This window comes from Phodopus roborovskii, unplaced genomic scaffold (genome assembly GCF_943737965.1).
Source record: "Phodopus roborovskii unplaced genomic scaffold, PHOROB, whole genome shotgun sequence".
NCBI classification, from domain to species: Eukaryota; Metazoa; Chordata; class Mammalia; order Rodentia; family Cricetidae; genus Phodopus; species Phodopus roborovskii.
In genome coordinates this window covers 2,415,819-2,441,045 of record NW_026126481.1, presented here as the reverse complement: position 1 = coordinate 2,441,045, position 25,227 = coordinate 2,415,819, and the positions used below count along the sequence as shown (strand labels likewise).

Below are 25,227 nucleotides of genomic sequence, written 5' to 3'. Positions count from 1 at the left end.
CTTCTGGGGTTGAAACAAGTCCTTCTTCCCTAACAGCTTCTGTCAGCTGTTTTGTCACATGGATGAAGAAGTAACAAACGCACTGCTGGTTTCATATCCATTCTAATGACAAAAACACATAAAAACTATTTTTCTTGAGAATCTTACTAGAACCCAAGAAAGCAGACTATATAAAAGGAATGCCCATGGTCATCTGTTACATTTTTTGTAAATACACAAACATAGAGACTGACTTTTCTCCATAAAATGTAGGAAGTCTTGACTTTTTTCCTAGAATTATGCTCAGTGGAGCCGGGCATAGTGGCACCTGTCTGTAGTTACAGTACACAGAAGGCTGATGCAGGAGAATTATGAACTTAAAGCCAGCATACTGATACCCTATCTTAAAATAAATATATGCCTAATGGTGTGCTTTTCTCAGATGCTGGGGATTGATGGGAAGGCCCCATACATACTAAATGCATGCCTGAACACTGAGTTCTGTTCCAGATGTAACATTCTCCTTGTATCTTAGGACTAACCACACTTGGTATTTTGTCACTTTTCCTGAGGTCCAAGGTGATTATGATGATGACTTTCCATTTAAAGAAGCGAAATGAGTTTCATGTCGCATGACACCATAAAAGATGAATGGAAATATAAAATTGAAAAAAATGTGTTACCTTGGCATCCTATAAACACTTTGTAAACAGGTAAATGAGAATTTCCAATCACAGGGCTTACCAATCATAGGTAATTCAGTGAGGGTGGGACTAGTCAATGTTTAACAAAGGCGAAGAACACCATTTTAGTCCTTGCCAAAGAACCTTACCATGCTTTCCTTCATAAGCATATACTCATGACTTCTAAACTTTAAACGAATGCAAGGCCAATAGCTCAAGGGAATCTAAAATGGACTGGCTACCGTAATTAAAATATTTCTCCCCTATTTCCCTATCAATTTTCCACCAGGGCAATGACATCCGGTCTTAACTTCATAGGCCTGATTACCCTGAGGAATTTTCCGTAGACCTTTCTTCTCCTGTTTCTCACCAGCTGCCTTGCTGAACTTTGTTCTTCAAGTAGAGTTTCCATAGGGCTGTCCAGAACATGGAGTTCTCTAACTCAACCCTGCTGCCTACAATCTGCATAAACACAAAGCCTCAAGGGGAAACTACAGCTAAGTCTCCTGACCCCTTTGGATCTTTGCAATGTCCCTGACAGTGTGTCCTCAACAGTCATCATTTGCCACCAATACTTTAGCTGGAATAAAGAATAATCACAACATTTTGAATATTCAATATGGAGATAGTAAAAGTCATTTGCTCTAACTTGGTGAGTTATATAGCCTTATATCCCTGGGACATCTGCTCCTGCTACCAAGAGGAACTGCAGTGCCAAATGGAGTGGAACCCACCACAGTGTGACAAGCAAGTGATACATACATAATTTTTCCCTCTTTTGAGTTGATCATTTCTTTAAACAGACATTTAACAGAAACATATTGGTGATAGGCACTGGGGCTGTCTCAGGTAACTAACAGCTCCTTCCCTTATTAGTTTTTCATGCAGTCTTCATGGCAGAAACAAACACATTGAAACAAAAAAGTACCCTCACTTCATAGCTGTCATTAAACCCTCTACGTAAGTGATATTTCTGAATTTCTTCAAACAGCACTTGAAGTAGTATTGCTTTTAAAAGGGAAGACTGTAATTTAAGATTGTACCTGTGAGGGTCTTTTGAGCTGGGTATGAATTTGTTACATTCTCTCTTGTAGAATACTCCTTCAATCCAGGATTTCTGAAACAGGGGGGAAAATAGTATTTTATGATCTGTTTTTAATGAAATCAGAGTGTGGTGTAACTATGGTAATTCAGGCAGGCAGGATATATGTAATTATCATGATGTTAATTAAAATACCATGACCAGGGACTGGAGACACAGTTCACTCAGGGAAGAGCTTGCCACACAAGCATGAGGACTTGAGTTCAAGTCCCTAACACTCAACATAAAAGTCAGATATGGTAGCAGGCACCTGTAATTGTGCTCTGGGAAGGCAGAGAAAAAAAGACCACTGGGGTCTCCCAGAAAGCTAATCTAGCTCATTCAGCAATAGAGGAAGACACCCAATGTCAATCTCTGGCCTCCTCGTGCACAAACACACATGTGTGCATTAACACACACACACACACACACACACACACACACACACGACAAACCAAACCAAAACAGGCTGAGCACCTTCTACAGCCAAATGTTCACACAAAATGCAAAGTCAATTCATGCAGAGTCTCATCTTGAGTAACGATTTTAGTAAAGCTCTTACTTAATGTTCGCTTAAACCTGTTGAGGCTTACTTCCATAACTTGTTTCATAGTTCAAATAACACATGACTATGACTATTGTGCTCTCCATACTCTCTTTTTTTTTTTAAAGAAGAACAAATATTATGATTTGCTGTTGACATGATAGGGAAGAAAAGTGGTAGAGATTTGCTATTTTTCTCTAAGGAGGCCACAGGAGTATGTGAAATGAATCATTCAATCAGAAAACCCAAGGCTAATCATATTAGGAGGCCAGAGACAGTCGCAAAACCTTCTTATCCAAATTTAGACATGACTCCTTCCTGCTGGACCTTAATTCAACCTCAGTGAGTTTTTCGTTAAACACCTATTAAAATAGTAGAGACATAATTTTCTACAGAAGGCAAACTGAAACCCTCTTCTATTGTCAGGTATAAGACAATGGCATTGTTCTCACAATAGCACAGAAGCCAAGAATATGAGAATAAAGAAATAAAGAAAATGGAGACACCTTGGTAAAAGGATGAAAATATTCACTAGGATATTCATTCTGAAGCCCAAATATGGACCTATGTAATTGAAAAATCACACACTCTTCATAATGACAGTGGTTGGGTATAGTTAGATGATGGCAAATTGCAGTCACAAATACAAAAAATAATATCACTTATTAAATCACAATGTGGCTAAGATGTCAAAAGACTGGAAAGAATGTCAAAAAAAAGTTATCACCTTGACTAGTCTTTAGACAGTCTGTAAGTACAGCTTACCTTTGACAACTTCATGATACAAAACCTATATGAAGAATTGAGACTCGCTCATTCTTCTAACGAAGTGTCTTCCATTCTATGAAATTCAAATCATAGCCAACTCTACAAACTGCGTTAGAAGTCTGGAAATGCAAGACAAGGAACTACCATCAAATCCAGCTAACAGATAAGCTTGGTTTTGTCATAGCATAAAAATTTTTTGATTTATTTTTATTTATTCATTTTAAGATGTTATTTCTTATGTGTAAAAGTATTTCGCCTGCACTAGAGGTAGGCTTAGCTGCTCCAAAAAGCCAAAAGATGGCATCATATCCCCTAGGAGTGGAGTTGTGAGCCACCATGTTGGTTCTGGGAACCAAACCCAAATCCTCTAGAAGATTATCAAATGCTCTTATCACTGAGCCATCTCTCTAGCCCTCAATATGAAAATATTTTGATATCAAATAGTATAAGATTAGAATTGTGAATGTACCTTTAGGCATTTATACAAAGTATAACAGAATGTGAGGGAAGCAATTTTATTCTAAATGCACAAACTCTAAGTCCAAGTGTTTACTGCTGAATACAACACAAAATGACAGAGTCTAAATCTTAATCAGAAGAGAGAGGGGGTAGTTGCATCCTAAGTCCTTCTGCCACTTTTGCACAGTTTGCAATTATTTTTATGTTTTTAAAAAAAATCGCTTAATACACTGTGAAAATAGAAAATCCAAAATCACAGAATTTAAAATTACCTAAATGGACATGAGCTTATGGTGCATTTATTGCAAAAAGAAATGATACAATCATTAAGAAGCATTGAGCCCCATCCATATTAAAACATTAACAATTTTACCTAGCTACTCTACAGACATATTAAATAGCTAATTTTTTGTGACGGTGTCAGCAAAAGTGCTACAAAGGTATTAATATGTCCTCAAAGAATTCCTCACTCAGAATTTCAAAATGTTTGAACCAATTAAATGATTCAAAACTTCTTTGGACAGGCCTCCACACTTGCACACTGGGAATTCTGCAACAAATAAGATTCCTAATGTCAAGAAAAGTAGAAATGAAATAAATAAAACACCTCATGTGCACAATCAGCTTTAAAAGACTTGCAAATAAGATACAATTATTGCTTCAGGTACTTCAGAAGCTGAGGTAGGAGGATCAACTGATCCCAGGAGTTTGAGCCCAGACTGGGCAACACAGCAAGATACTATCTCCAAATACAAGTATATAAATGAATAAAACAACCAACTGGTGCAAAGAAGGGGCCTAGTTAAAGAGAGAGAGAGGGAGGGAGAGAGTCAAGCTGAGCTCAGCCTATTCCCTTTTTCAAAGATGTATTTATTTTACTTTTTATGCATGTGTTTTTCCTGTGTGTATGTGAGTGCACTGCATGTGCATGTGTGTCTGGTGCCTCCAGAGGGCAGAAGAGGGCACAAGATTCCCTGGAACTGGAATTATGGACAGTTGTGAGTAATCATGTGAGTGCTGGGAAGTCAAACTCAGGTTTTCTGAGAGCAGCCAGAGCTCTGCACTGCTGAGCCCCCTCTCAGCTACTGAGCCTGTTCTTTTCAAAGACACTATACCAGCTCTGTGATCAGACTTTCTGATACCAAAGCACTCGATTTCTTCATTCTCAACTTTGGCAAAAATGAAAATGGTAGCCAAGACTAGCTCATCCAGGCATGTAGCCCAGCGGTAGAGCATGTGCTTAGCATACATAGCCCAGGGTTCAATCCTAGCAGGAAAATAACAGTTATAGTAACACTCCTTCACAGAGAGATTTGACAGGTATGTTCACTTAAAGTTTAGATTTCTTCCAAGGACTTATTGGGTCTCTATAAAGCTTAGCTATCATCATTAGCCATACCAAAAGTTAAAAGTAGTTTTTGGTTGTTGGCATCTCTGATGTAATTTTGCCGCAGAACAATGTAAGAACCTCCAAATCTCCTTCATAGGATCCTCATAATATGATGTAGCGGCCTTACACATCCACTTTCTCTTTGACGTCCAGGTGATGTAAGCCCAGTGTCAGTCATTTATGTTGCCCTAGGCCCACACCCAAGGATTGCTGAATGAACAATGAAATGAACACACTCAAGGTGCCACGGTTGCCTCCATCGATCAGGCACTTTTTCTTTGTCGATTTGTCCTTGGAGGAGGAAAAGGCAGAGTAGAACCAGTGTTGGCCTCAATTTCCTTCACCTTAAATTAAAATTAGCTTTTACATCTTAGGCCTGGGGTAAAGATGGGGAAATACAAAGAAATATCCAGAAACAGACCTTGTAACAGCCACCCACCACCCGTGGATGGTCCCTGCTCATGGTACTTTTTTTTTTTTCTTTACAGTACAGGTGACTGAATTGACACCTCACATGTGCTAGAAAAGGGCTCTACCACCAAGCCACACTCCTAGGCCCTAGGGATTAGGAGTATTTTCAGAACTCAAATTCTCTCTCCAGAATTGCTGAAAAGACAGAATGAAGACAGGCATCTCTTCATTTTAAGCACCAACCACTCATTTTAACATCTGAGGGGTTAAATGACTGGGGTAAAGGAAAACAAAGGAACAGATTATTTCTTTTCATCCCCAAATGTTTTCATACCTTCAAAAAGCTCACGAAAACTTTTCCAAGGAAGATGACTTGCTCACACTTTGATGTCACCTGTTCTATATTACACACAGCACAGCACTGACATTCTGAACATTCTTCTGCCTTTATTTACTAACTCTATTATGACCCATGTTAAAGAAACATTATGCACCATAGCTACAAGTCAGCAGCAGTGGGTTTGCTTAACATGTGCAAGACCCTGGGTTCCAAACCCAGCACCTCTATAAGAGAAAGAAAAAGGAGCATTGTCTGGCCTACAGAGATGCATCAGTAGATAATGCACTTGCCTTGCAATAGTGAGGTCTGAAGTTCAAATCCCCAGCATCCTCATGAAAGTACAGTGTGTATGGTGGCTTACCTATTGTGCTAGCATGCTGGAGACAGAGATAGGGAGTCCCTTGGAACAATCTATGTAGCTAGACTAGTGGGATCAATGAGCTCTGAGATCAAGTAAAAGACCCTGTCTCCATCTGTAAGATAGAAAGTAGTCAAGATGCCCGATATCAACCTCCAGCCACCACATGCACACTCACAGAAGGGGGGGAGAGGGAGAGAGAAGGAAGAAGGGAAGGATGGAGAAAAGGAGAAAGAAAGAGAGCAATCAAGCCAATCCTTGTGGATCCTACTTAAAGGTAATATTTTGGAATTAACAATCTGTATGAAACCCAAAGAATGGCTCAAATAAAACAATAATCATCTCAGACTTCACAGCAACATTTGATGCTTTCTCTGTATGACTTTTCCCTTAGAGGAATCACTTCATTCAATCTACCCATCTTGAAGATAAACTACCTGCTGACTCAGGGAAAACAGGCCACTCCTGTGGGAGAATCAGCTCTGGGAAGTGTGTAAGTGTTGTGTGAACTGTGCAAGGATGCCTTGCGTTCTTCCTCAAGAGGAACAATCTCAGAAAAAATAGCATCCATACCCAAAATATCTAAGAATTTAGTATGTGTTCCACCAACACTACTATCATGAGGTATGTTGACTGGATTTCCATTAAATATTCTTTCCAGGAGGAAGAATTTAGTAATACAAGCCGAAAGAAACATAGCAGTAACTTACTCTTTTTTTCTCTTTTTTGACAATAAAGGTGAGCCATTTTTATATTAGTAATTTTATATAACATCCCTAGAATGGAATTTCAGCCAAATAACTAGTACATCACTAAAATGCAACCTCTCCTGTGTAAATTAAAGGTCTTTCCATGCTGCTTTGTTAGGGGAAAGCATTAAGAATCTCAGAATGAATTTTAGACTACATGAACTCATGGGCAAATTCACAATACATTTATGTGCCTTCCTCACAGCCAAACAGGGGTTGGAGGCAATAGCAGCGACCTCCTATATATAAAAAAGTCGAAAACTGAATTGATGCTGTGCCCCTTCCTGTCTCTCCCTACATTCTTGAAAGTTCTCAAAGGCTCAGGATTTCAAAAACTCAGTTCCAAAATATCAGCAAAAGATAACTTCTCCTCAGTTGTCACACACTCCTCAGTTGTCCAGTCTCTTAAGGAATAAAAATGCAATTGTAAAATCAAACACACCTTTAATCCCACCACTCGGGAGGCAGGAGCTGGTGGATCTCTGTGAGTTCCAGGACATCCAGTACTACAGAGAAGTTCCAGAACAGCCAGGAATACACAAATTAACCCTGGGTGTGGGGGTAGAAATCTCTTTGTTTGTTTGTATGTTTTTTTTTAACACGTGTCCCTGGATAATTAAATCTGTTGCATAACGGCTCTAACCTGTTAAGACCTCCCCGGCAGATAAATAAACCCCCCCCACACACACACACACACACTTGCAAGAAGCAAAATACGTCCATATGTGTTGTCTGTGAGCTCAAGATCAAACTGAGGGACCTATGCACGATGGGCCAAGAGATCAACCACCGAGCTACATCCCAGTTCCTACAAATGAGCTTTGTTTATGGTCCAGAAAACACATGGCACTATCCAAAATGTTAGTAAGATAACACCCACGTCCACTACATAGTTAAAGACACACTTTCTGAGGACAACTGCCTGCATTACTTTTTGTATGGCTGTGATAAATACCTGAGTAAACAGCTTGGGGAGGAAAGGTTAGTTCTGACTCACAGTTTCCGAAGTCCTAGCCTACCATGGAGGGAAGGCAGGGGAAGCGGGAGCACAGAGGTCCTAACCAGCCAGGTGGATCAGGAAACACAGACAACCCACACCCAGGCCATAGATGGCTATTATCTTCAAGACCCAACCAAGTAACCCATTTCTGCTAGCTAGGTCACGTATCCCCAAACGGTGACACCAGGATACCCAGCATCCCTGGAAACTAAATGTTCAGACACATGATCTGTGGAGGATATTTTTACATTCAAAATGTAACACTCATAAAATTGTATGTTTAAATAATTAACTGAAAGTTAAACTTAAAGGAAACATAACTTTCTGAGGAAATATATTAACAATGTCAGCCTAAATGTTATTTTAATTATCTACAGTAATGCCTTTTTTTCAGTATTGCATAGCAGGAAGACCATACAAGACTTGGCTTCTTAAAGTGTGGTGCTGTACATGATACACTGGCTTGTCAGTACAGCACTGATGAGGCTGAGGCAGGAGGACTGCCAAGAGTTCCAGGCCTTCCTGGGATATACTGTCTCAAATTTAGGGTGGGGAATAAATGGTAGAAACCTATGCTACATTCTTAAAATTAGACAAATCCCAAATCTCTTCAAAAACAAGACATGATGGTACATATTTTTAATTGCAGCAGTTGGGAAGTAGAGAAAGATGGATCTGTGAGTTTGAGGCCAGCCTGTTGCACATAGCAAGTTTCATGACAACCAGGGCTACATAGAGACCTGTCTCTAAATAAATCAATGTATGTGTATACATACAAGCAAACAAACCTTCCCCTGAAATAAGAGAAAAGAGCCAGGTGTGGTGGCTTATGCCTGTAATACCAACAGTCAAAATCTAAATCAGAAGACTCACTGTAGTTTCAGGACTAGCCTGTGCTACATAATGAATTCCAGGAAAGCTTGAGAAATAGATTTTAAAGTGTAGGTATATCCATGTAAAACCTCCATTGCCTGGAATTGTTTACATCTTGTTGAGTCACTGACCAAAGAGGACCATAAAACACCCCCAAACATCACAAGCTGTTGTCAAGACAATCGGTTTTCTCTCCACAGCCTGATAGAAAAACCCTATTGCTGAAGATGGCACTTGTGTCCTTGAACATGGAGAAGTTGAGCTGGTGCCCATAAAGCTTCATCCCTACTGGCTGGCTTTCATGGTTCTGGAAGGTGTGACTGGAAGAGAAAGATAATTACCAATGTCTCCCAGCTTCAAACCCTGAGACATAAACAGTATATCTGTAAGATATATTAGTACAATAAATGTTATGGGTGCAGCCAACCCACCTAGATACGTTTGGGCCTAGGAGAAGATGTATTACTATTATTCAGATAAGGCACATAGCAACCAAATGACTCCCAATGGCATTCTGCTATACTCATAGATTAATATCTCACTTGGCCATCATCACATTCCATCTTCTTCCTGCAGTATAACTAATACAGAGACCCACAACTGGACAATGAGCAGAGAGTTAGAGACCTTGGGATGCACAGTCCTGAATGGGATGTCTTCATCACATGCCTCCCCTCAGGACTCAGGGAACCCTGCAGAAGAGGAGGCAGAAAGATTATAAAAGCCATGATGAATGACTCCAAGGAAGCAGCATCTTCCAGATATAACAAGACAGATGCAGATGTGAACTCACAGAGACTGTGAAACCATGCACAATACTTGCACATGAGCACATTCGGGCCAGACAGGGTCCCAGCCTTGAGGGGGGAAAGTGGGGTCCTAACCCTAACCAAGAAGCTATTTGCAATTAATACCTACCTGCTAGCAAAGGGGTAATCAGTATTCTATCCTGGATTGTCACAGGGCAGGCCCCATGCCCAACAGTCACTGGCCAAAGCAAAATGAACTCAGTGGTTTTTTATTGTTTGTTTGGGGTTTTTGTTTTATTTTGTTTTGTTTTTGCCTTATTGGTCTTTTGGGTGTTCTGAGTCTCCTTTTTGTGCTTGGGGGGGGTTGTTTGGTTATGCTTTGTGGATTTTTTCTTTAAGAAAGGCATTAAGAGAACATGAAGTTGCATGGGGAGGGAAGTGGGAAGGAATTGAGGAAGGGGAAAATAATCAAAATATATTATGTGAAAAAAATTAATTAAAAAATAGAGCCAGGTAAAAAAATAAAATAGAGCCAGGTGGTGGAGGTGCATGCCTTTAATCCCAGCAGAGGCAGGGGCAGGTTGATCTCTGTGAGTTCGAGGCTAACCTGGTCTACAGAGCTACACAGAGAAACCCTGTCTTGAAAAGAACAATTAAAAATACAGGCATGGCCAGTAAGCTGGCTGAACAGCTAAAGCCTCGGGGTGTGCCACCACTCCTGACAACCTGAGTTCAGGGTCCCAGACTCACATAGTGAAAGAAGAGGAACATACACACCGTCTTCTGACTGCCACTCACGCTCTGTGGCATGCACACGTGCATACACACATAAATAAACACATATTGTAAAGGTTTTTAAGTGTGGCTGACTTGTTTCCGTTCCTTGTCAGTTTAACAGCGATGTTTTTCACATTTGGGGAATTTAACATCCTTCAATACCCTAAAAATTACCACGGATCCTTGATAAGCTTTATGTCTGTTGGAATTGACCACAGTGACTGGAGAATCCAGAAACATTCATGTTAAATCTTTTATTTAAAAACAAAAAGCAACAAAAAAAGTGATCAGGGAGGAACAGAAAACTTTGGAAACAAAATCCAAGTTTAAGGTACAGGATAAGTGCTCAGGGACTAAAGAACAACTCTTGTCCACAATGGTGACTCAACACCTAAATTGAAAGCCATTTTCATCTCGAAGAAAGTAAGTATATTATTACAGAACTGGGAAATCTCAGAGAAATACTTCACAAAGTGGTTGAAGGATGACAGGTTTGTCCATGATGACCAGACTGAGTGAGAGAGACAGCTAGGTGAAAGGAGGCAGTCAGGGAAAAAGCAACAATGTTGTAAATGACAGTCTGTGCACAGACACCAATACACACATGCATGTGTACACATACAATGTTCACTAAGTCAACAATATAACCGAAAATCCAGCATTAACATAGCCTTTCATATACGCCAAGAGCTAAATGTTTTGTTTCTTAGCTAAAATAAATCCTTAACTTCATGGCTAATACTAATAGTTACTTCATTACAAAGAAGAACATGTTCTATCTAAAACAGCTGTTCTCAATCTGTGGGTCACCACCCCTTTGGGAGTCAAGTGACCCTTTCACAAGGCTCAAATATCAAATATCCTTCATATCAGATATTTACATTACAATTCATAACAGTAGCAAACTTGCAGTTGTGAAATAACAGTGACATGAATTTTATGGTTGGCAGTCATCACAACATGAAGAACTGTATTAAAGGATAGCAGCATGGGGAAGGTTGAGAACCACTGATCGATCTAAAACCAAGGGCAGAAATCTTCCGCATTACATTTTATAGGGGAGGTTTATGTGAAGGAAAGTAGGACTTGTTTCCAGGCAAAGGAGCAGTTGGTGAAAAGAGATAGGATGAAACCATCTCAGAAGGAAAGACAAAGGAAAGAGGGAGAGAGGGACAGAAGTAAGACATGAGAGCAAAGGAAAATGACTGTGGAGATCTTGGTGAGGGTTGGATAGGGGTGTACAGAAACGGGCTGGACAGTCAGAGGAAGGGCTCAGAGGCTGGTAAGCGGGCTCAGCAGGTAAGGCCACTTGATGCTAAGTCTGGCAACTTTTAATACCTCAAACTCCCACAGGATGGAAGGAGAGAATCAGCTAACTGCTGGATGTTGTCCTCAGACCTACCCACACACATGCATGCACGTGTGCACACAAACACAAAAAAGCCACTAATGTAATTTAATAGAAGAAGGAGAAGGAGGAGGAGGAGAAGAAGAAGAATCGCTCCGGATTGCAGAAACTGTTCACTCCCCTGAGACACAAAGAGTGGCTGGCAAGCTTGTTTTTCTTGGTAACTTTGTTCAAGACTCTGTTTTCCACGTTCTATAATAAATAAATTACAGCCAATTTAGCTCTGAAGGCTGTAAATCTCAGCACTCGACTGTGTCACTCTCATCCAGAGAGAAAAGAAGGAAGCGCACAATGAATTCACCCTTCCCTCTCTTGCTATTAGCACCAGAGTCCAGTGCCATCTCAGCATGTTTTCACAGTGTGTCCTGTGACGTCTCGGCTCAACGTGCACAGGGAATGCTCTTAAATCTCTGGTGGTTTTATTGAGAATGGCCCCCATAGGCTCACATATTTGACTGTGTTGTTCCCAGTTGTGAAACTGTTTGAGGAATATCAGGAAATGCAGCCCTGTTGCAGAAGGCATATCTCTAGGGGGTAGATGGATCTCCCCCACCCCGCCTCCCTCCCTCCCTCTCTCTCTCTCTCTCTCTCTTTCTCTCTCTCTCTCTCTCTCTCTCTCTCTGCCTGATGATCGTGGGTCAGCTCTCAGCTACTGCTCCAACATCTGACTACTGTCATGATCCTTGCCATGATGGCAATGGACTCATCCCCTGGAACTGTAAGCCCCAGTAAACTTCTATAAACTTGTCCCAGTGTTTTGTTGAAACAGTAGAAAAATAACCAGGACATAATGAAAAGCACCCACTAAATTTGATAGATTGGGAACATTCATAGCATCCTATTGGACACTTCCAAGGGAATACGATCTTCTTGCTATATAATAAATAAGAATTTCTATTAAAAATTAAACTTAAAAATGTGGGCCTCAGGAAAGGATAAGACATTGTGAGGAGGAAAAGATGGAACAGGCTCACTCTCTTAAGTGTTCTATAGGTGACTCCAAACAGCAGAACTGGTAAGTCTTTTTAAAGATTATTTTATAATTAACTGTGTCAGGTAAGGGTGGGGGCGTATGTGCACAGGAGTGCATGTACCCACAAAGGCCAGAAGAGGGCACTGCACCCCTGGAGCCAGTGTTATAGACAGTTATGAACCATCCAACGTGGGTTCTTGAAGCAAAGCACGGTCCTGACATAGATTAAACCAGGTCCTGGCAATTGTGGGGAGGGGGCATATTTTCTTCTCCTAGTGCGAAAGATCAAACCCAGGCTTCACATATAATAGGCAAGAGCTCTGTTTTTCTGAGCTATATCTCTAGAACATACTTGTAATAGATAATGCTGTAAAATGGTACAGAATCCAAAATAGACGACAGATGTCTGTGTGAAAGTGAGCAGTGCACCTCTCACCCCCTGTGCTGCAGCCACCTACTTCACCCCTGTACTGTAGCCACCTACCTCACCCCTGTGCTGCAGCCACCTACCTCACCCCTGTGCTGCAGCCACCTACCTCACCCCTGTAATACCGCCACCTACCTCACCCCTGTAATACCGCCACCTACCTCACCCCTGTAATACCTCCACCTACCTCACCCCTGTGCTGCAGCCACCTACCTCACCCCTGTGCTGCAGCCACCTACCTCACCCCTGTACTGTAGCCACCTACCTCACCCCTGTAATACCGCCACCTACCTCACCCCTGTAATACCGCCACCTACCTCACCCCTGTAATACCGCCACCTACCTCACCCCTGTACTGCAGCCACCTACCTCACCCCTGTACTGCAGCCACCTACCTCACCCCTGTGCTGCAGCCACCTACCTCACCCCTGTGCTGCAGCCACCTACCTCACCCCTGTGCTGCAGCCACCTACCTCACCCCTGTACTGCAGCCACCTACCTCACCCCTGTGCTGCAGCCACCTACCTCACCCCTGTGCTGCAGCCACCTACCTCACCCCTGTGCTGCAGCCACCTACCTCACCCCTGTGCTGCAGCCACCTACCTCACCCCTGTACTGTAGCCACCTACCTCACCCCTGTAATACCGCCACCTACCTCACCCCTGTGCTGCAGCCACCTACCTCACCCCTGTACTGTAGCCACCTACCTCACCCCTGTAATACCGCCACCTACCTCACCCCTGTAATACCGCCACCTACCTCACCCCTGTACTGCAGCCACCTACCTCACCCCTGTACTGCAGCCACCTACCTCACCCCTGTGCTGCAGCCACCTACCTCACCCCTGTGCTGCAGCCACCAGTTTCCCTTTCCTTTGTTTTTCTTTTGATTTGTTTTGTTTTTTGAGACAGGGTTTCTCTGTATTGCTTTGGAGCTTGTCCTGAAACTCATTTTGTAGACCAGGCTGGTCTCAAACTCACAGAGATCTGTCTGCCTCTGCCTCCCGAGTGCTGGGGCTAAAAGCGTATGCCATCAACACCCGGCTCAGTTTCCCTTTTCAAAGCTAAGCTCTGTTACACTTCAATGAACAGTCTTCCCAATATATTCTGTTCATTTATAAATATGTACAAAAAAATCTTCACATGAGTATGTATCTCTATGTCTCAATGTTTTAACACTAATAATGATGTTAATAATAATCTTATATATTTGTTTATAGGAGCCAACTAATATTCCTTTATACAGAAATCTTTATACAAAGCAAATAACCTACTCGTGTAAATCTATGTCATCCTTCATTTTGTACACAACGTCCCTGAAAGCATAACTTTCAGGCACATCTGTATCTGTAGAGTAGAAATCTAAGGAAATGCAGATATTACTACATTGTACTCCATGTAGATTGTCAATTTATAAGTAAAAAACATGAGCTATATCCTAGTTAATGTCTCTATTGCTGTGATCAAATACTGACCTAAACTAACTTAGGGAAGGCGAGGATTTATCTCCTCTTACATATTTATTATTTATTTTAGTATCTCATCATTTGAATTTCCAGGCAATGGTTCATCACTGAGGGAAATCCAGGGAAGACTCAAGCAGCTCAGGAACCTGGAAGCAGGAGATACAGCAGACATCTGAGAGCATGCTGCTCACCAGCTTCATCTTCCTGATTTTATCTTTTTTAAAACAACCTAAAACCACCTACCTAGGGGTAGCACCACCCATAGTGATCTGGGGCCTCACACAGCGATCATTAATAATAATAATAACAAAGAAGCCCCACAGACTTATCTATAGGACACTCTGGTAGAATCAGTTCCTCATATGAGATTCCCTCTTCCTAGATAACTCCAGCTTGTATCAAGCTGACAGAAACACTAATCAGTACAAGCTACTGGTAACTGTTAGGCAATATCTTGTTAGAGAATATTCTCACCATAATGTATTTCAATTGCTTCAGATAGTTACCAACTCTTTATTATTCATGTTCAATTTCCTTCCAGAAGGATTTTGAAGTGACCAAATTCCTCCCACTTAAACTTAATACTAACAAATACAATAAGCAAATGGCTCACTTTACTTCTGGAAAAACAATCTCCTTGCACTGCCTTGGACGTTTAGAAGTCTGAAAGCATCTGCAGCAGCCAGCGCCCTGAAAACATGAGAATTCTGGACAACAAATACAACACAAGACGCCTCTAAAGAGAGCGGCCCGTGCTCAGTGATTTCTGACTGCACATCAACAGACATCATGGGCTTTGAAGCAGTGGAGAAAAGTGGAGGGCAAAGTTCAGGGACAGTGACCTCCTACTGATGGCGACAGTCCTCATCTGCCTGCATTTTAACCAATTGTTTACATAAGACATACCTCTCGCCTTTCCGGGTCTGAGAAGGAATATCATAGTCTTATTGGGAACTTAGTGTGTCCATCGTTTCCCCCCACCAAAACTGCCCCTCTTAGACTTCCTAAGGGCTCCTCACTGTACCCAGGTGTCCATGTTAGAAACTAGGACATCCCCATTTTTATTGAAGTTGCCCTCTGATTTAAAAGGGGCATATTTTTCTTCACCCCTTTCTTCATTTCTATTGTTGAGTGTAACTTTGCTTCCTCTTTTCATCCTGCTCCAAATCTGCGTGACTAATTGTGAATTGTGTTAGATGTACCAACCACTTCCCTTGTGCTCTCCCTATCCAGGTTCCAGGAAAGGTCCCAATTAAAAGGTAATTGTCAGACAAGTACAAAGCAGTTACTGGCTATAAAGGAATCAGGAATCATGTTTTCTTGGATGCATAGGTTCAGGATACTCAGTGACCCTGGATTAAGACACTCACGGGCCACGTTTCAGAACAGGCCACTTTTCAAAACTAATGAACCTCTCTGACACCCACCAGCTGGACTCTCGAATACATTCTCACAAATGATACTGTACACCTTCTCTCACAGTGCCAAGCAAGGTGAAGAGCTGTGTGCCTTTGATCTCCCGATATCTGGCTTGTTGCTAGGAAAAGCTTTTTCTCTTCCCACCAGTCTGTTAAGTCGTTGGGTGTCTCAAACAAGGGCAGAGCCAGACCTTTAGTCACCGCATTACTTCCCATTCAGTCAACCACCAGGAGTGCTGGGCCTATCTCTGAAATAGCTCATGTATTATCTCTGGCTTCTGCATCTATATCACCACTAACCTAGTTAATACTTCCACTTCCCCAGCTAAAGTCGCCATAAAATTTTGTGTTGATTACCTCCCAGACCTTCCTGCCTCTAGTTTGCTTTTCTTTGGCCCAATCTCTGCAACAAAGCCTGTAGTCTTTGCAGAGTGAATAAGTAAGGCAATCTCACCTGAAGCTACCCATTGTCTTGGAGGTATTAGAAATCCTTCACGGTGTGTGTGCACATCCCTCTCACTGCCAACCACATCCTGGGTATCCTCCTCCCTGACTCAATTTCCACATTTTACATCCACTGAACAATTTACGGGCCCCTCGATTTACCTCCAAGAGCTCTCTTCAGGCTCCTCTCACTGTAGGCCACTCTCCTCTCCTTTGCTGTCTAGAATGAAACCTGAATCAAGTTCTCCTTCTGTGTCCCCTCTGAGCCTCTGCGCTCCCACTATACACTGTTCTGTTATGACCTACTTAAAGCCGCTGTACTCAGCCCACCTGCAGACACTGCAGCCCCTTCTTGCCTACAGGGCTGTATGCAAGCACTTGCCACTGCTTTCTATCCTGCAAAGCAAAGGTACAACATGGAAGAAAAGAAAATGCATTGTGGCCATATAAGTATATGAAAATATTGTGAGTCTCTAAGGAGGATAAGGGATAATCTGTTGTCAGGTCCTCTAAACATCTGGCCAGGGGTTTCCACTGAGGAGGTCATAGGATTGTTTCCTTGGGATATAAGCATTGTCTAAACTTGTTTTTCCTTTTTGTTTTTGTTTGTTTGTTTGGTTGGTTGGTTGGTTTGGTTTTCCTTTTTTATTCCTTTTTTTTTCTATTATGTTAAGATAGAAAAATAAAGATTTTCAGCTCAATTTGAGCCATTAATGTGTTCCTTCATTTTGGTTTACTTGTGAGGATTTTGGTTTGTTAGGTTTTCTATCCTTTCCACCCTCCCCACCCTTCTGTTTGATTTTGTTAAGATGTTGGGGTTAAGCTCAGAGCTTCATATATGCTGGGCTTAACTCTACCACTGGGCTGCTTGAGAACCTGAGATTTCCCACTAAACTATGTTCAGAGGTAAGCACCTGAACTCAAATATCTAGAAGCCACACAAAAGCTGAAGGTGGAGGTCTATATCTGTATCTCCAGCACTGGAGGGTAAAAAAGAGACAAGGATAACCCCAGAATTCACTAGCCAGCCAGTACAGGCAGATCACTGAGCTCCAGGTTTGTGAGAAACCCTGCCTCAAAAGATGAAGGAGAGATCAGTAGAGGAAGACACCTGACATTGACCTCTGACTTCTACACACACACACACACAAACACACACACACACACACACACACACACGTGTATATACATATATACCACACACAAAAATAAATAAATAAATAAATAAATAAATACAGTGTCTTGAAAACCTTTAGTATTTTAATATCCCATATTCAGAATAACTAATTCTCCTAAAATTCTATGAGGAAGAAGATGTTTTGTGAAAACCAGGGTGGTCCAGGAAGTGAACCCTCAGCAGTCAGCCAGTCAGTGGGAGAGCAAGAATGCTATGACTAACAGAGGTTGGCAGGCATGAAGTATTTGCTAGGCCCAAATTTCCCGACTTCTGTTTGTTGCTGTTGCTGTGGCGTTCAAAGCTCCCGGTGTTGTTCTGTGGGGGCTGACGGCACACGGGGCCCGCTCAGGAAGGAAAGAGGGCACGGCCACCACACAGCACCTCCCTCTAAGTCACCCAGCGTGCAGCACCATTTTCACTAGGCTTTAATTTGAAAGCTATTCCTTCTGTGTTTGATTTCTTGTGACATTGTAAGATGAGAAGAAATACAATCACTCCATAAGGAAGAGACTTCGACTCAAAAGAGTGACAAAAGAGGGATTAAACAAAAAGAACAGCAAACTTCCTAGCCCAAGCAAGTTATCCAGAGGTTTATAACATCTTGTGATTGTATTATAATGAGGAACGTTTCACTCCAGCTGCCCAAACTGTACACATTAAAATAAGTTCAAGGAACCCACCATCATGCTCTACAGTCGGAGAACAGAGCTGACAAACAGGAATTCCAGTCCCTCCTAGAAGTGCTCGGACACCTGCTTCACCACAGACCTGTCCTCCTGCTGAACAGAAGGCCCCAGACAACAACTTCACACCCTAGTACAAGGGCAGTGGAGGGCTCCTTCAGGGCTCCTGGTCCTTCAGCCACCAACCCTGTTTTTCAGCTAGATGTTTGCTAAACCTAAGTGGCAGCCAGCAAAATATAACTTCTGTCTGAAACGTCTCCAAGATAAGAGCTGCTTCCGAGGAATGCTCTCCCTCGTAGCGGGAGTGGCTGCAAGGAACTTGAGCAAGCCAAATATGGGCTCGTGTAGCTTGCCTCTGTGTTCCAGGCAGGAATAGGAATCCAGTTTGCAATTGTCTTGTGTCAGTTTGCTTTGCCTAAAGCTGCCCTTTAAAACCTCACTAATTTTAGAGAGATTTTTATTTGCAGGGTTTGACTGCAGGAGCCAAACACATCTGTACTCTCCTGTGGTTCCACACAAATGGGAGGCTGAGAAAGGAGAATCATTTAAGTCCAAGAATTCAAGGACAGCCGGGCCAGAATATATAAGTTCTGTCTTTAATTTTTTTTTCTTTAAGAATTTAAAAATCTTTGCTGGGCAATGGTGGCACGCACCTTTAATCCCAGCATTCAGGAGCAGAGGCAAGCAGATCTATGAGAGTTACAAAGTGAGTCTCAGGACAGCCACTGCTACAAAGAGAAAACCTGTCTTGGAAAAACCAAACAAACAAACAAAAACAATTTAAAATCTTCACTACACATTCAAAAATGCCTCCTTACTTAGTCTTGGGCTCAAACAAGAAGCCTGTCTGCTTAAAAGGTCCAGTTTATCTAGGACAGATAAGGTCAAAGATTGAGATTTTTTTTTCTGTTGTATTTTGCTTGGGAATCCTTGTGAAACTCAGGCTGACCATAAAGACAAAGGCTGGTGATTAATGAATACAAGTCAAGTGTCTGTGAAGTGCTCCCGTAGACTTAGATTCGTCTGGCAAGAAAACCATCTCTCAGAGATGATTATAAGGCTCAGTTTACAAAACCTTCTGATCCCTACATCAGTGAAGGATATTTACTTTCTGCAGAAAGAATGGGTCTCTATATCGAAAGTCCAACCCAGTTTGTAAAGGAATATTATCAGCAGCAGAGTAAGCATTCATTCTGCCTTCTCCACACACTCCCTGTACAATGCCAAGTGCTTAATATGCCCCAGAGCACCTGCATGCGACCATTATAGTCTATCAGTGAGATACTAAATATACAGAGGGTGACTAATGTGCATAAGGAACCCGACAGCTTGAGTATGGTAGCTTTAGGAAAGAAGTCTACAGTTTCTCAAAAAGCTAAACTCAGATTTACTGCATCTCCCACCAGTGCTTTTCCTGTCTACCCAAGAGAAATGACAACAAATCCACTCAAAATCTTGCACACACATCTTCATAAAAGCATCATTGTATGAGCCAAAAATAGAAACAGTCGAATGTATATCAGATGTCTAGTGAAAACCTGACTATACGTGTGTGTGCGCGTGCGCGTGCACGCGCACGCACGAAATGGAATATTGTTTCATAAGACAAAGAGAGAAAGCTCCTGCATATTCTGAGACATGGATAACCCTCAACACATCAAGACAAGATAAGCCTGCAACAAAGCACTGTAAGCAGCATGAAAGCCTTTGTATATGATGCCCGGAATAGGGAGAGTTACAGTGACAGAAGGCAGATCAGTGGGTGGCAGGTAGAATAGCTGTGAGAGAAGAAGGTGATAACTAATATCAGTGGGATTCCTTTGGGTAACAATGAGTGTTTTACTACTAACTGTGGAGAATGGATTCTCAACTCTGGAACTATACAAAAAGCCATCAAATTGGACAACTTAAGTGAATTATAGATATACTCTACCTCAATAAAACTGTTAATTTTTTCTTTTAAAATGGAAAGAATGAGGATGGTTTAGTGGGATTGGTCCTTGCTGTTTAAGTATAAAGACCTAAGTTCAGAATCCACATAAAAATTCATATGTGACTTCTCTTACAATAACAGACCTGTGTGTGGAGCTGGGTGGGTAGGGGTGCTGGGAAGAGGCAGACAGATAGATCCCAGAGGTTTCCTGGCTGGCCAGTCTAGTGCCAAGGTTCTACAAGTACCTACATTCAGTGAGAAACCTAATCTCAAAAGTGCAGAAGTAACTATGCAAGACAACGGACATCATCCACCAGTCTCTGGGTAAGCAAAAACTCCTGTGCACACATGCACAGACTCATACACCAAACACATGTGCATACTCATGCACACACATGCACAAGAGTGTCTGCACACACAATTTTTCTTAAAAATAAAAAAGAATGGAACAAGGCAGAAAGAAAGCCTCACCTCAGAAAGCAAATATGAACACATAGAAATAAATAAGTAATATCCCACACAGAGACTGCAGATAAGAGATGTGTTCTGTTAAGTCTATACAGTTTAAGAAAAAAAAATTTCAAACCAATTCTCAAAATGTGAAAACTAGAAGATTTCACTTGCAAGAAATATCTGTATTATTTCCATTTTCTTTAACAGAGACATGTAGGAGGAAAAAAATGGCAACAGAAGGCTGGGGCTTAGGGGACATAGCATGACAGAACTTGCAGAAGTCAGTTTACTGTGCTACCAGCCACACCTGGGTCCCACACCATTTATAATTTCAAGTCAATTACAAAGAGATGATCTATAAATAGTGACTGTTTGTTTCATCAGTACAGCAACTGAGGTGACTTACGAGCCCAGAGGACACACAGCTAGCAGTAAAACATGGGTTCTATTCATTACATTCTTTCCTTCGGTGCTGAAGGGCCATTTGCATGCTAGGCAAGTGCTCTAACACTTGAGCTACCACCCTAGAGCTGCCCGTATCTCCAAATATTTATCATGGCTATTTTTCAATTCTTATTTAGTCCTCATGGAGAGAACTCCATGAAGAGGTAACACAACATGCATTCTCAAAACAGCCAGTGGTTTTCAGACATTATGATTAATCATGAGCAAAAAGTTCTACCTTGCCCCCAAAATTCACTGTGGTTTGCATGGGCAGCTAAAGCTGTCCCTCCCAGGCCAGATGCCAACAGCTCCCAACACTAAGGAGGGGGAATGGAATGTCAAATGTGATTTGACATTGATCTCTGAGGTTACTTAATGCATCTGCTAAAGGAAGCACTTAACTCCTCACCAAGATCTTTGCTTCCCTGGTCAGCTGTTCTGCTTAAGTAAAACAGGACCGTTCATAAGAAGTTACTAGTCCATAACTGGGAAAGTAGGGTAAGCACTTTGAGGAACTATAGTCATGACCTAGGCTTTGAGTCTGGGAAGGAAATTCCATGTAATGTCTGCACACAGTTTAAGAATGTGGTAGAAATAAAGAACTAAATTCACAAGATTGATCATACCATTCAAAACCCTATAGTTAGAAAGCTAGGATATCTGATGCCCATCTGGCTCTGGGCTATTTCCAGAAGTTCTGAACACAGCACAAGGCAGAGAATGATGATGTCTTCCACTAGTGACTTTACCATGATGCCAACTATTCCAGATTTTCACCAGCCACATATCCAAGGTCATTGGGGAAATGCAATGCAACCACAAACGGGAAGACACCTTGCTGCACTCTGAATTCACTTGTTTCCCAGTCAAAATGAATTGTAAAGAACTGGAATATGACTCAGTAGGCAGAGTGCTTGCACAGAACAGGATCTGAGTTTGGTCCCTCATACTGATGGAAGTCAGACACTGGTGCCTGCTAGTTATCTCAATGTGGAGAGGTAAAGGCGGGAAGAGTCCTGCACTCCCAAAGTAGACAGCATAGCGTAGTCAGGCAAACAACAGATCCCAGTGGGAGATCCTATCTCAAAATAAAGGGGACAGCCATCCTGAGGGACAACACTTGATGTTTACCTCTGGCTTCCCCATACATGTCCACACAGATAGACAGTAGAAGGAACTGCTGGCCAAACCCTAAGAAGGCATCCAGCCTCTAAGGCAAATTAAATGATTGCTTCTCACTGCTGGAAATTGATTGTGACACTCTAAAATAGTCTTAGTGTTTTCCTATACTATCCATGACCAAAAACCTCTTCCACAAAAAAACAGACATGCCAACACTCGTTGAAAGTAAGGGAAAGAAGTTTGAATGGTGGCAGGTCTGTAATCTACGTGAGGCTGTATCAAAAGACAGTGAGAAACTTCCAACCTTTTCAAGGCTAAAAGTATCCTGTTGCATATATGCAAGTGTCCCATTGTTTGCCCAGTCAGAAAGTCTACTTCTGTATCTCAAGGGTATGGTTCTGGGGGTCTGGTGGCATACAAGCTAATGGTTATTATTTTACAGGGAGAGAAGTAAGGGGAGATGCTTGACTGTGTGACATGTACATTCTAGGAAAGGGGGAAAAAACAAGCTAACTGTAGCTGAAGCTGAACTCAATCCCTTCTTTATTTCAACAGTAAAAGTCATGTTCATACTACGTTCAAAGGTTCTGAGAGAGGGCTCATCACATAGTTGACAAACCACAAACATGTGTTGGCCGAGTGAATCTAGAAGAGTGGTAGTCATAGGGAGAAAATGCTGTATCTATGGTCTTAATTTGAGCAAGCACTATATATATTGACATGGATTTTTTTTCCCCTAGAAACTATTAGCAGTGAAGTGTATCCAGTCTGAATCTTTTTACACAAATGTTAAAATTTAAACAATGGAGATGTGTAAAATACATGTGTGCTCCATATGTGTATGTATGTATATATTTATGTATTGTGTATGTTTGTATGTACACACATACACACATACCCTAAATAATTAGTTCAACCCATATGGTTACAACCCCTCCTGGGAAATAAAACAGTCAAGCAAATTCTCACAGGTTCAACTCAAATCTAATTAGTTAAATTAGACAATCCATATAAGTAGTTAATGATATATTGGTTGTGGAAGAATTCAAAGCAAAGAATAAATTAGTGCATCAAAGTCATATGGGAGTCTGAGAGATGGCTCATCAAGTAAAAGTGTTTAGGATCAATTGTTGCATAAGCCTGTAACCCAAGATCAATCCCCAGATCCCAAAAAGGAAGGAAATAACCAACTTCTGCTCTCTACATGCATACCATGGCAACCTACACAATAATATATGTGTGTATATATACATACATATATACATACATTCATACATATACATATGTGCACACAGAGACAAAGAAACTGAAGAATGCATTTTCCACTGAGCAGTTAAGAGTTGTATAGTTCTCTAGAAGAAACTAAACTATCACCATCGCTTGTATGGCTAGATTTTTCCATGCATTCCATACCTTGGCATGACTTCAAATCTCAACTCTACTTTCCCCCCTCAGTTTCATTTTCTCCCCAAAGCAAGGAGGTTGGGAGAAGAGCGATAGCATTTAGAACATTATAGAATTGTTGTCAGGATGAAATAGTTAAGCCAGGCGTGGTGGTGCTGGCCTGTTAGCCCAGCTACTGGAGAGGCTGAGGCAGGAAGATTACAGTTCCTGCCTCGAAATAAAAAGTATTTAAAGGGCTGGGAATGTAACTCAATGGTAGAGAGCTTGGAAACTGGAGGCTGTGGGATCAATCCCCAACACAGGAGGAAACAGAAAAACTCTGTAACTTGTCAAACACATTAAACATTATTCTAAGGGCACATGGCGTATCATATCTCACTTCATCTTCAAACAGTATTTTCCAGTTGCTCCAAATGCAAAGGCTGAATCTAGTAACTAAGCTCTCAGGCTCACAGGTAGAGATGCCAATTCAGGCTGCCTGGGGAAGACAACAGAGAATGTGCTCTTATCAACCAACCCAGTCTGAAAAGAGCCAACGTGGAGCAAGCCTGAACTATGCCTGTACACAATGGCTCGATAAATGATATTTCTCACACCAAGTGTGAAAGTAAAGAAAAACTGGTGGAGATGACAGGCATCTTGTCAGGAGTCTTAGAGGACACCCAGGCACAGAGCACCGTTTCCTCTCAAGCACTGGAATGGGAAAGCACTCTCCATGACCTGGGAACGTCCCCCGCAGTGGCAGGGGAGGGGACGCCACGGACAACAGCAGGCCCAACTTTTACCTTGACCTGCATTCTCACCACCTTAGGAGCCGACGCGACAGCGAATTCCTCCGGGACGCGGACACCTCCAGGACTCCGCAGACCCGGACTCACGCGCGCGCGCTCCGCCACCCGGACCCCGGGTTCGGTTTCCGCTCGGCCACGACCCAGCACTGGCCGGGTCCCAACTCCGGGAGGAAAGGCTGCGGGTCCTGCCCTTCGGGAGGGTCCACGAGGTTGCCAAAACTTCAGCTATGATAATCATCTTCGGGTGGAGACTAGAGGACTTGAAAGCCAGCATTTCGCAAATCCTACCTATTCTAGATCGCGGTTAGATACGCGCGCGCTTGGCTCCACCCACAGCCACCTGGGGCCCCAGCCCTGACCTGTGCTTACTGGAGAGCACTTGGCCACGGGTCCTGCTTTCATCCTAGATTTTCCAGGCCAGCAACCAAATCCTTTTCTGAGGACTATGGAGTCAGAAAATCCGGGCCCCACCTTCACGTGGCCCAGACTGCCTTTTACAGTCCTGCGGAGTTGTCACGATGCCTTTTGGGTTCTGTTACCTCCTGTGTAGGAAAGAGATGACTCCAGAATAAGTAGTCTGAGAATCAGATGAAGATGGCCACTGTTATCAGACAGATTTTAGACTCTTGGTCAGAGCTGTAGGTGAGGAGACCCTCAGGGTTTAGGTTCTCTGTGTTTCTTGAACACCTGTGAGGTGCTGAGCATGACAAGAGACTCTTCTGGGACTCGGTTTACTTACCTACACCGAGAGAATAAGAAAAACAACTTTTTTTTCACAGAGGTTATACCGAATAAAGACCTTGGTTTATTTATGAAGTATCATATAATGCTCTTTTGTGACTTCTGTTACAGGGGCGGGGACGGGGACAAGGACAGGGTGGGGAGGTCCTCTGGCTATACAATCTTGTCTAAAGCTGTGGCCAG

General features: G+C 42.2%; 1 protein-coding gene across 2 annotated transcripts in view; it reads right to left on the bottom strand.

The window, feature by feature from the left end:
- Trpm6 (transient receptor potential cation channel subfamily M member 6) overlaps window positions 1-24,557 on the bottom strand; it is a 128,938-nt gene extending 104,381 nt beyond the window's left edge. The window contains exons 1-2 of one of the 2 annotated variants that reach the window (XM_051194068.1): window positions 24,298-24,557; window positions 1,706-1,779 (exon numbers count right to left, since the gene is read on the bottom strand). In XM_051194068.1, the coding sequence (XP_051050025.1) occupies window positions 1,706-1,779; window positions 24,298-24,309 (86 nt within the window). In that variant the 5' untranslated portion in view covers window positions 24,310-24,557. Of the gene's footprint in view, window positions 1-1,705; window positions 1,780-18,153; window positions 18,225-24,297 lie in introns of those variants that run through there. The other variant, XM_051194070.1, reaches the window with a different exon arrangement.
- Between the last annotated feature and the right edge of the window lie 670 nt (window positions 24,558-25,227).